The sequence below is a fragment of the Bidens hawaiensis genome, unplaced genomic scaffold (assembly GCF_021521415.1).
Source record: "Bidens hawaiensis isolate Kalapana, Puna unplaced genomic scaffold, B.hawaiensis_p1.1 tig00001960_1, whole genome shotgun sequence".
Classification (NCBI taxonomy): domain Eukaryota; kingdom Viridiplantae; phylum Streptophyta; class Magnoliopsida; order Asterales; family Asteraceae; genus Bidens; species Bidens hawaiensis.
In genome coordinates, this window is record NW_027491108.1 from 984,839 (window position 1) to 997,512 (window position 12,674).

Consider the following 12,674-nt stretch of genomic DNA (forward strand, 5'->3'; position numbering starts at 1 on the left):
ATGAAGAGGCTTCCTTTCATATATACTTTTATTTATTATTACACTTTGGAATATAAAATGACCAGTTTAATCATTTTTTAAAGTAATTTTGTACTTTTACTTGATATAAATTGTTTAATTTAATTTTTTTAATCATCTTCTGAAGTAAATCTATAAACTGTGGTCCACATTAATTAGGGAAACAAAACATGTTCCCCTTCAAACCAAAATTACACTACATGTTTTAACAGCAATTCATCCGTTGTCGCATTATTGTTCTTGTATGCATGTGCCTTCACAAATTGTTTCATAAAAAAAGCTATTAATAGTTACCCAATACTTTTGCGAAACTTGTGGATTGATATTTAATTATTTATATAGTCTGTTTTACTTTAAGAAAAAAATTATAAGTTCCTTAAAAGAGTGAAAGTCGATTCAAGGGTGGCTTGTATATTAAAGGTTGTATTAAATGTGTTAAAAACAAGTACAAATTTGGGAACCACCAAATATAACCCGACGAATCGTTATGTAGGGTAAACGCGGCTAATGTGCCACTAAAGAATGACGATGTATATGTATTATATGTATTATTGAGGGTTCAAACTGGGGGTGTGCTTCGGTTTACGAGTTCTTTGAATCAACTTAATCGGGTTTCAGAATTTTTAAACCGTATTTGAAATTGGACCCTAATCTATATCAATTTTTCAAGGTTGAGTTAATCGGTTATTCGGGTTTCTGAACGAGAATACGAGTAAGAAAAAAATTACAATGCCAAAAATAAAGCAACATAAGCGTCATCACTCGTAACGTAAACGACCAAAAAATAAAGCGACATAATCGCCTTCACATGTATTCAATTAATGCTTGATCTTTCGATGTGTTAAGCGGGAATTTGAGATTATGTAAAAGGAGATGTCGATTTTGGAATGGGAGAAGCCAGTTATAAAGCTGCTGAATGGGAAGATAATCACTTACAAGGAAGATCAGAAGACATCGCTAATTTCAAAACTTATAAAAGATCATAAATTTTACAAAATGATCCAATTACAATAGTGAGTCAAGTAAGCGGGCAAAAAGTTGCACCGCAACCCCTTTTGAATGACAAATCCCATCCTATTGAAAAACAAAAGTTATAGTTCTTCGGTGTCAATATGTTACTGTGCACGACCCGCTGAACTCTTTTCAGAAGCGTAACAGCATTTGGGGCAAGGGACCCAAATTAAGACCCAAAAAAAAACCGTAATTGGGTTTTGCAGGTTAACTCGAATCTCCCTAACCTCTATTGGAAACCCGAACCACTTAAATTAGGCTTGGTTCGAGTTAATCAAGTAACTATCTAATCGGATTCGGGGTGTGGTTTGTACCGGTCAGGCTTCATGTTACAATTAAGATTTAAGAGCCCCACCCCTAGCTCAAACACTTTAAAAATTCTAGTACAGTGATAATAGATTTAAAGAGAAATAAATGGATTTTTGAGGGTATAAGATGTTGATCCTTCATTCTTCTAATGCCGTGTTGGCACCAGCCACACCTTTTGCGCTCTTCTAATGTGCCTAGCTCTAGGGGCTTGCCATAGAATAGCGAAGAACCGAACGCCACGAATGCGTTCACGCCTACCTTAAATTGTAAACCGAACGATCAACATCTTCAACCTTCAAAAATCGAACAAACACAAAAACACTTACCAAATTTGACACTTTATGAGCCATGTAGACGTCAACGACCCTCCCCCACTCTTCGCAACGCTTCCATATGTTCTTACATTAGGATTTACGCGATTAAACCCCGATATATCCTTTGCAGCCCCCTCTATCTCGAAGTCCCTAGCTAACTTAAGACCCTTATTGTCCTTTGCAATATTGTTTGAGACATGCTACAATCGATTTGTTCTGTATCTAGACAAGTTCTAGCATTTGAGTGAATTGCAGAGATAATATGAGACCGTATACCTTGAAATTAAAGGCAATTAGTTAATTTCTGGGACCGTTACTCTCAAATCTTAATTCACATCTTCCATTATTGTTAGCCATTAACCATTGTTTCTTCAATTATACGTTTATTTGCTTCTTAAGGGTAGTACCACCCATGCACCACCCAATTACCTTATTTATATCCTAAAGTACCCGTAAAGCACAAAATCACTAATAATACTTATCCACAAGTACCCTATAATTTTTTGTTTGTTTTTAGTTCTCCAACTACAATAAATGTAAAAAATGAATTAATCTTATGTGGCAAACCTTTACCATAAAATAAAGCCATGCAACTACTTACATGGGATGACGACGGAGTTATCATGTGATTGAAAATACACCCTACTCATATTAGTGTCCTCTCATATGGTTGCCTGTGGATTTACTTCATTAGCATGTATATCCTCCGATTTACTTTGTCACTTGCAACATATTTTACAATTGAAAGGGTCTAATTATTCTTCTCATTTTTATTTTATTGTTGAATTCGTCCAGTTTAGTGTTTGTAAATCCATTTTAGTTGTTACTAAATTAGCAATATATTTTACTAATTAGACTCGCATATCATTTATTTAGAAAGGAAAAGTTAAAATGTGAATGGAGACAAAATAAGAATTACGAGAAGGATTTGTAGTCACACAAAAAACTTTTAAATAAAATTCAAAAAAAATATTAAAAAAATCATAACTCAAAATATAAATTTTAAAAACGAAACAATTTAGAAAACCAAAATGTTTCTCCCATCATTCCCATCCCAAAAAAAAAGAAAAAAAAGGACAAGGAAAATATGTTGCAAAATAAAAAAAGACACAATATGTCTCAAAATATAACACAATGTTGAGTAATATAATACAATATCAAGAAAAAAAGACACAATGACAAGGAAAAAAGACAAGCAATGATGAAAATAAACAAAAAATACAATAATAAATAAAAAGACACGGTAATCTTTTTTCCTCAGCATTGTGTCTTTTGCGATTTTTTTTTTCTTTCTTTTTTTTTTTTGAACAAGGAAGACGGTGAAAACATTTTTGTGTATTTACATTTTTTGTTTTTTTTATTAGATTTTGAGTTAGAATTTTTTTTTATTAATTTTTCATTATTTTTTAAAAAAAAATTTTAGCTACAAATCATTCTTATGCTACTCATTTTTTTTTCTCAATTTTTAGAATAACATGACCTTTATTTTAAGAAAAAGGTAATTTGATAAGGTTATATATCAAATTACTCATATCTTTATAAATGCTAAGCTAGTTATATATTTTCAAGAAGTGACCTTTCCTTTTTTCTGAACGACGAAATGCCATAATAGGGAATCTAATTGTATCCAAGAAATTTATGCTAAATTATTAAGTATATATAATACATGAACATAATTGCTTGCATTATGATTTACTATTTTACTAAAGAGAACCATGCACTAATTGCCCCCGTTACCATCCCTAACCCTATATATGCATCACCTCTTTGGTTTCCTTTTCATCATTCAAACTCATTACTCAATCTTTTAGCAAACCTAGAAAAAAAAATGTTTAGCTTTTCAGAGCAAAATAAAATGTCTGGCCGTCAAAGTGTGTGGGTGAACGGGCCAGTCATAATAGGAGCTGGTCCGTCTGGGCTAGCAATCTCAGCTAGCCTTAGGGACCAAACCATCCCATTTGTGGTCATCGAAAGATCAGACTGCATTGCTTCTCTATGGCAAAAACGCACCTATGATCGCCTCAAACTCCACCTCCCTAAGAAATTTTGTCAGCTTCCAAAAATACCATTCCCTGATGACTACCCGGAATACCCTACAAAGAAACAATTTGTGTCTTACCTTGAAAACTATGCTAAACACTTTGACATCAAGCCACAATTCAACGAGTGTGTTCAGTCAGCTAAATATGACGAACCTTATAACCTATGGAGGGTTACAACCGTCTCGACAGTCGGGTTAATCCGGTCTGAGACGGAGTATACCTGCCAGATGCTTGTCGTGGCCACCGGAGAAAATGCCGAGGGTATAATACCGGATATAGAAGGCTTAAAAGACTTCTCTGGTGAAGTAATCCATGCAAAAGATTACAAGTCCGGTGCGAAATACACAGGAAAGAAAGTTTTGGTGGTCGGTTGTGGGAATTCGGGTATGGAAGTGTCTCTTGACCTCTCGAACCATAACGCAAAGCCATCGATGGTGGTTCGAAGCTCGGTAAGTAGTTTGTAACCTTCAAAAACCCTAAAGAACCAAAAATTAAGAATATTCTATCTATCTAATTCATTGTTTTACATATAATAATTTTCAGTTTCATGTGTTACCAAGAGAGATATTTGGTAAATCCACATTTGATTTAGCCATGATCCTGATGAAATGGCTGCCTCTATTGATCGTTGACAAAATAATATTAATCTTCGCTTGGTTCATGTTCGGAAGCATGAAACGTTACGGTATAACACGACCAGCCTTAGGTCCATTAACACTCAAAAACAACCATGGAAAAACCCCGGTTCTTGACATTGGAGCACTCGAGAAAATCCGGTCGGGTGGCATTGCGGTGGTGCCTGGAATCAAAAGATTCACAGGAAAAACAGTCGAACTAGTCGATGGTGTCGTCCTCAAGATTGACTCCGTCATCTTAGCCACTGGCTACTTCAGCAACGTCCCATTTTGGCTTCATGTAAGAATTAATTACATATCCATCGTTTGGTATTTTGTGTCATCATTTTTATTCTGGGTACGTTGACTGGTATAACTTGACAAGAACCTGAAAATTGGACAAGAATATAAATTGGTTGACTTGATCACGGCCTATTTAACCTGAATTTTTTTATTTATTAACATTTTGCATAGATTATTATTTTAAAACTTACGATACAAATGTATGTGAAACAATTATATTTTAACTATATAATGGTATGTCAACTTTTGTATTTTAAAACTTACAATACAAATGTATGAACACGACACGTTTATGTTTCCGCCTGAAATTGACCTGTACCATTTATTCTAAACCTAAACTCGCTAATGTTGTATTAGGTTAATATCGTGTCAGATTTCCACACCCTTATTTTCGCAACAACTAATTTAAACTTAAGCTTTTTCTTGAACAGGAGAACGAATTCTTCGCTGAAAACGGATTCCCGAAAGCGCCATTTCCAAACAACTGGAAGGGAAAAGGAGGGTTATATGCATCAGGGTTTACAAGGAGAGGGCTAGCTGGTGCTAGTGCTGATGCAGTGAAAATATCAAAAGATATAGGAATAGAATGGAATAAAGAATGGAACATGAAAAAAAAGAAGGTTCTCACACACAGAAGATGCATTTCAGATTTCTAAATTTAGAAGTTGCATGCATTTCCCTATATTACTATTTATTTGCTTTCATAAGAATATAAATAAAAATAAGTACATAAGTTTATGAAGCATGTTTTAAGTGTTTTTCATGTATAGTTTGTATGAAATTTGTTCCTTTTACTTTTACTTGATATAAGTTATTGAGCTTGTTTTCTTAATCATGCATCCACATTAGTTAATAACATCAAATGTGAACGACAAATAAAAATAATCTTCCATCCTATATTAATTAGGGGCACAATTGCACAAAAAAAAAAATACCTGTCGGTAATTTTCAACGAACCTGAAAAGAAAAACAAAAACAGTGAACAGAATGATTATGTATTTATATGTTGATAGTTACGGAAGGATATCTTACCTAGAAAAAAGAAACTTTCACGGATAGATTACTAATGTAAGCACAAAATTTTCCGTTATTGCTAGAAAAATAATAAGTATACAAACTACAAAGTTAATATTATCTAAAACATTATTACAATAAGTATGCTTATGAGTAACCTAATTATCTGCAACAATAATATCAACAATCTAACTGAACTAAATATAAAACAAAAAAAAATGTTGACATCATGCACTAATTAATTCTTCAGAATATTTGATCAAGCTATACAAATCGTGTACATGATATCCCAATCTCCTATAAAAATCTGTAATGGTACGTTTAGGATCTCAAATTTCATGGAAGCAAAACTAATTGGAACAAACAGTAAGGGAATTAGCACGTTTAATCATCATAAGAAAGATAAATCTCCGTTTGTAAGCCTCATTCTCTAATCTGTCATGCATTAGACGATATGAAATATTGGATTCTGAATAAAAAATGGTACTGATATCAAATCGGTTAAAGATTTTTTAACCAAACTGCATTTCAGAAACCACTTACAATTGACAAATTTAGAAACCTGATTAAACGACATGAATCAAAAGGTGATGTTGCACTACAGTTCTTACAATGGCGAAGATGGTCACCACGGTTAAAACAGGTTCATTGATGATCAATTTGGAATCAAGGATTATGGCGCTTAACAATTTCACAGGGATTTGGATGCGACGTTTAGGGTTCATGATCGATTTGGATGCGACGGCTAGTAAAAGAAAAGGGGAGAAAAAAATTACAAACATATAGCGTTGAGGTGGAAGAATAATTACCCTAGTTATATGTACGTTTCTCACGTTAAGAGTTATTTTTATTTGATCCCAACACAATATACAAGTATGCAAATTTATAAAATGTTAACCAACCAGCTATACAATTTATAACCCGGCCGGCTATCCTTGAATAATAATTACTATTGTGTTGGAAAAAAATGATGTGGCTCGTGTCATTGTAAAACATTTGCACTGTTTTTGACAGGGTAAAATGGACTGGATCCAGATCAAAGTAAGCAAAGTAACAAGGAAACAAAGGCGTCCGGTTCAAACCCAATATAATTCTTTGGTCTAGACCAAACTAATGTCGATCCAAGCAAGACTAGAGGTGTAGACGACACAATTTATTTACAAGTTATTCAAAGATACATTAAAAGCCCAAAAGCAATCAAACTAAAACAAGCTGAGCCAAGCTTCATTTATCAATCTCGACCAGTCTCACAAGTCTAAACAAGCCTACACTTAATTCATTGTTATTTGATATATTAAATGTTTATTATTATATATTAAAGTATGATAAAATAACTAAATAATAGAGTAAATTGTCAAAATCGTGCTTGAGGTTTGGTCAATTATGTGATTTTTGTCCAATTTTATTTTTTTTATTTTTTATTTATTTATTTATTTTTACAACTAGACCATTGAGGTTTTTCAATTCTTGTCAATTACATCCAACTCGTTAAATTAAATTTGATCGTTAACTCAAAGGTAAAATTGTCTTTTCATTATGTATGAATGAGCACATTGGTCTTTTTAACATCTTCATCTTCAAATTCAAACCCTACTTCTGCTTTTACTTTACCAAATTACCACCACACACAATCCACCACTCGACTGATTTTAGGGCTCGTTACACTCAACTTCTAGGGTTTTAGAAAGATGCAGCTACATCCATCTTTCTTCCCCATCAATGGCGTGCACCATTGATTTTAGATGCCTTGATGAAGGCTTAAGCGACAAATTCCACAAGAAAAAGAGAGCCGAAAAGCAGGAGGAGATCAATGCATCCATTGATGTCGACACAAACAGAACTCCAACCTCAAAGCGCTAGTCGTTTCCTCTTCCGATCAATAACTCTTAAGTCTTAACAAACCGATCTTCGGTTAAAAATCCGAGATACGACAGAGTGATTGCCGAAAAAGTGTTTGGAAGGAAATTGAAAATGGAAGAAGGTGTTTAACTTAGGGAGGTGGGAGTTTGTTACAGGTGTGACAAAGAAGAAAAATGAGAGAGATGTTAATGAAAAGAATTTAGAAAACATTAAATAATCTAAAAGGACACTTCTGCCCTTGAGTTAACTATTAAATTTAACACGGATAACGATTTGAACGAATTGCAAAAATTTGAAAATCTCAACGGTTCAGTTGCATAAAAATGTTTTTTTGGATGAAACATAATTGACTAAACCTCAGAGACGATTTCGTCACTTTACACCTAAATAATACATATACTATTTGATTTAACAATTATAATATGTAAACTAACAAATTAATACACAAATAATAAACAAACCGAGCATAATCTTAGAAAGACAGCTCGAAAAGAGCCAAGAGCTTAAGATGAGCACAAGCTTAACTCCACTCCACACCAATACTAGCCACTGGTCAAGAAGCATAAAAACATCAGTCAAAGCCAGACCCGGCTGGGTCAGCCTTGGCAAATCTAAGGCCATCCGGGTCCAGAGGCGTCTTGCTGTCTTGGCAAGGTGGTCAAGATATACTCATAAAAACATGTAATGCATACAGGTCTCAGAAAAAAACATAACATTATTAAAGCACTCCATGTTCCTACGACAACTAATAGTTAGCCAAGGACACACAAGTACACTCTTAACATACAGGCTGTTTATCAAGATTTCCAACATGAGCTTTGCTTTTCTTTTCTCATTAGCTCCACAAACTGATCAAACACTGCACATGAATATATAGTATGTTAATAATAATTTGATATTGAGATTATAAAAAATCATAAAGAATTAAAGGTGGCGCACCAAGGTCTGAATCATGGGGCCCAGGAGACGCTTCAGGATGGTACTGAAGAGACATGAGCTTTTGTTGAGGGAAAGCAAGACCCGCACAGCTTCCGTCATTAAGATTCACATGTGTTACTTCCACCCCGCTCGGAAGTGACTCTGGGTCAACTGCATAATTGTGATTCTGCAACCCATTTGCCCACATCAAAACCAAATATATTATAAAATAACAATATATAGTAGAAGTACCATAAAAATCAGCATACTTTCTGTTTTTTCTTATTAACAATTTTTTGTGCATATAAAACCAACGTATTTTCTATTTCTTTAATCATAAAAGTCACTTAACAAGTTAAACTTGGCAAAAAAATTCTTTCATTTATTTGACAAATGACAACATAATAGCAATACAAATCATTTGTTGATAACTTTGTAATGATTTTAAATTTATACAAAAAATTTATATGTTTTTAGTTATTGTTATATATTTTTAGTTGGTCATCCACGCTCATGTACTTTAAATATATTGTTTTTGAAAGATTATTCTGTTATTATCAACTTATTGAATATAAAATGGAAAAGAAAAGATGAACATTGAACCAGCCTTGCCACGTGTCAACTTATAACATTAATTCACCTCAATTCTTTCCTCATGTAATATTAACAAGTAAAAAAAAATCACAAATCTGTATAATTGTAGCATCAGAAGACACTTTTATGTGCTAAATACTGTTAAAGGACCTTTATGAGAAAAAACATAAAATATGCTGGTTTTACACGTGCAAAAAAAATGTTACTTTTACAAGGAAAAACAGAAAAGAAAATTTTTTTGTAGTATTTGCCATAATGATATGTTAGAAACTTGAAACTATTAAAAAGTTATTACTATTCTTAAATAGTTAAATACCTGTGCGCTAATCTCAACACTTCCGTTCCTAATGTTACGAACGGGGTGATTTCCACCATGATGACCAAACTTCATTTTATAAGTTTTCCCACCCAAGGCTTGACCAAGCAACTGATGCCCCATGCAAATTCCAAAAACAGGAACCTTTCCAATAATCTCCTTCACTGTCTCCACAGCATAAGGAACCGCAGACGGGTCACCTGGCCCATTGCTGAAAAGAACCCCATCTGGGTTCATTTTAAGGGTCTCAGATGCTGGCCACGTTGAGGGTACAACAGTAATCTTACACCCGTAACACGCCAACCGCCTCAATATGTTGTGCTTGATACCAAAATCATATGCCACCACCTTCATTCAAAAAAAAAAACTTATTTAAAATTAACAAAAGTTGCACAAATGGTCTGATGCAATACCAAGGAAATCTCAGGCAATAAAGATGTATTCTAGAAGGAAAAAGAAGAAAATCGGGACAACTGTTACTAACCAGCAATTCAATGCTATTTTTGGCAGCTTGTTTAACCCATTCGGGTATATTTAGCAATGATCAGCTGGAAATCAATTATCATAATTCTAGAGGCAATTGTGCCACAATTCTAGGATCTGCTACTTTACAATTCTTATTATAAATAGGCAGACTAGTTAGGTGTTTTATCATCTTATTATTGTTTTTCACTATCATTATTGTAATTGGAGTCCTTGCCCCTCTCGAATCGGGCCTTATCTTTTCTATTGGAATAAAAACTAGTCTGCAATCGTTTCTTATTTCTTTGTTCCTATCACGGTCCCTGTAGTTTGACTATATTGCAAGTTTGGTCTCTGGGTTTTAAAATTGCAAACTTAGTCCACACAAAGTTTGAAATTTTTAAAATTTTAGAACCATTTTTGCAATTTTCTCTTGAATTTAGACTACAATGGTCTCTTTCATAAATAATAATAGAAAAAGACTAACACGGAAAGTCTCCTCGCATCTTCGATTGGCATTAAAATCCCAATCCAAGCCCGTCTTTTCAACCCATTCATATGGTTTCTTGCAGGACACGCTAGAAATTAAATCCACACCTGACCAACATGTCAAAAAAGTCAAACGGTCAATTTCGATCTGCTTAAATTAGTCAACAGGTCAACACAGGTAATTATAAATTACCAACAATGTTCCAAGTGCGGGACATTTCCAGAAGTTGTTCATCAGTTTTGGATTGTTCTGTGCTCAAGACACCAATCAGGCTTCCATCTTCTCGTAACCGACGGGTGATTGCGCGAGTGTCAACATCATCTGTACAATACAAGGAATAACCATGAAATCAAATGCTAGGGTCGGTAGACGGGTTATGTACTATAACATGGAGAGCTTACATATTCCCATGATGTTTCGTTTTGATAAATAGTCCGAAAGTGATTCCGTGCATCTGTAGTTTGAAGTGCTGAAAATGAAAATATTTAGTCAACCAGAGTTAGATTGGGTTGACTTTGAAGCAAGATCATAAATCATGGATGTAAGTAGGCATGTGCATGGGTCAGTTTGAAGCCAAACCAAACCAAAAACCGTAAAGTCAGTTTGACTTTAATGTTTCGGTTTTCACTTTTCACAATGAGTTCGATTTTTTCGGTCTTACCAATTGGGCTTTAAAACTTTAGCCCAGAAAAAAATAGATAATGAATTTGGGTTCGAAGCTTTGAAGCTAGATTTTTTTATTAATCAATGATTAATTGATTATTAGTCTATCACACATTTGAACCTAAAACTTTTGGGCTACACCATTTGCCAATTTCTTATAAATAACTTCAAAATTGTTTTCTTCGGTTTTATCATCTGGGTCTCAAAGTATTCGGCAGAAAAACTACCCGAAACTATGAGCCTGGGCCTAAAACTTTGGGACTAATATACTTTTTTAAGGTAATAGATAAATAATTGATTATTACACAATTGGACCTAAAATTTTTGGCCCATGGCATTTACTACTTCCTTATAACATACATAAAACCAGTTTTTTCAGTCCAGTTCGGTTTTCAAAACCGAAAAATCAGTATCTTTAAAACTTAAAACCAAACCATTTGTTTTTCAGTAGGTATGGTTATCCTAAATACGGTTTGGTCATATTCGGTTTTGTGCACATCCCTAGATGTAAGCATACCTGATACTCAAGCTTCTAATAATCAAACCAGCAAGAAAGCATTGTATTGACTCTTCATCATCTACAAGCACGAATATGTTTCAATAATGACAAGAAATTTATAATACCAAGTACTAAGTTAATATCCTACATCTTACTCACCTATATTTACCCCTGTGTTGCCTATGTGCGGGTTTGTCATCAACACAAACTGGCCTGCATAGCTAGGGTCCGTAAGAATTTCTTGATACCTGTAGATCCACATACAAATACACATCATCAAGAAAATAAACACAACATACAATTAATCTTTTTAAGTTAAAAAGTGTAACTCAATCTCACCCTGTTAACGAAGTGTTAAATACAACTTCACCAACTTGAGTCCCCAAAGCACCAAATGACTTGGCTCTCCAAATGGATCCATCTTCAAGCACAAGTCTAGCATCCGCTAGCTTCCAAGGAGCTACATACATGATCCATATTTATTCATTTATATAAACATTAAACAAAGATTTAAAGGCATCACAATTCACAAATGTCTAGAATCATAAACATGAAATGAAACTTGAATTTTGTGAAGAGTACCAGAAACTGTAGCACCCGTGGAAGCAGAACCGGTGGAGCATCTGACAGTAAATGATCTAACTTGTAGTGACTTTAATAAAGCCGGGCTCGAAAGTAAAGGCTGGTTAGTTACGGAAAGATACATTGCATTGACAGCCATTTTTGCTGTAAAGTGAAAAATTCAAAAAGATCGAAATATTATTATTATATTATACATTGATCGTTAGACGTATAAACTTGAAGTGTGAATTTAACAAAAATCAAACCGAATTCAGTTCGGTTTCAAACCGAAAAATCCCAATTTAACAGGACAGCGGCAGCACGTTTCAAAGAGCTAATTAATACAGAGCTAATTAATATAACGATTAATTCAATTAATTAGCATCACAATTGAATCAACTAACTAACTAACATGATGATTGATTATTGAAAATGAGTGAATGAAATGAAACATCAGAAACGATTTGAATCGAACAGATTACTGAAGCTGAGTGACCTTCTACCGAATCAAATTTTGAAGTGACGAAGAGAATCGCAGGCTTCGGTGAAGTGATTGAGTAGGGTTTAGGGTTTCGGTGTAAGTGGATGTGTGAGTAACAGCCGAAATAAAGTTGTAATGGGTTTCGGACACTTCCCTACACCTTTTAATGGGCTAAGTTGTGGTGAGCATTTGGGGTGCTACATGT

The 12,674-nt window shown here is 34.1% G+C and overlaps 2 protein-coding genes across 2 annotated transcripts; one reads left to right on the forward strand and one right to left on the reverse strand.

The window, feature by feature from the left end:
* Positions 1–3,480: 3,480 nt before the first annotated feature.
* LOC143600301 (putative indole-3-pyruvate monooxygenase YUCCA5) lies at positions 3,481–5,267 on the forward strand. The gene is made up of 3 exons (XM_077078031.1): positions 3,481–4,143; positions 4,238–4,609; positions 5,043–5,267. Exons 1-3 carry the CDS (start codon positions 3,481–3,483, stop codon positions 5,265–5,267), a joined length of 1,260 nt encoding a protein of 419 aa, XP_076934146.1.
* A 3,015-nt stretch (positions 5,268–8,282) lies between these two features.
* LOC143600330 (carbamoyl phosphate synthase small chain, chloroplastic-like) lies at positions 8,283–12,148 on the reverse strand. Its single transcript, XM_077078055.1, has 10 exons — positions 12,010–12,148; positions 11,767–11,887; positions 11,587–11,675; positions 11,446–11,506; positions 10,667–10,734; positions 10,458–10,586; positions 10,263–10,372; positions 9,314–9,661; positions 8,425–8,590; positions 8,283–8,344 (listed from the first exon to the last, which is right to left on the reverse strand). The coding sequence occupies exons 1-10, from the start codon at positions 12,146–12,148 to the stop codon at positions 8,283–8,285; spliced, it is 1,293 nt and encodes a 430-aa protein (XP_076934170.1).
* Positions 12,149–12,674: the final 526 nt, after the last annotated feature.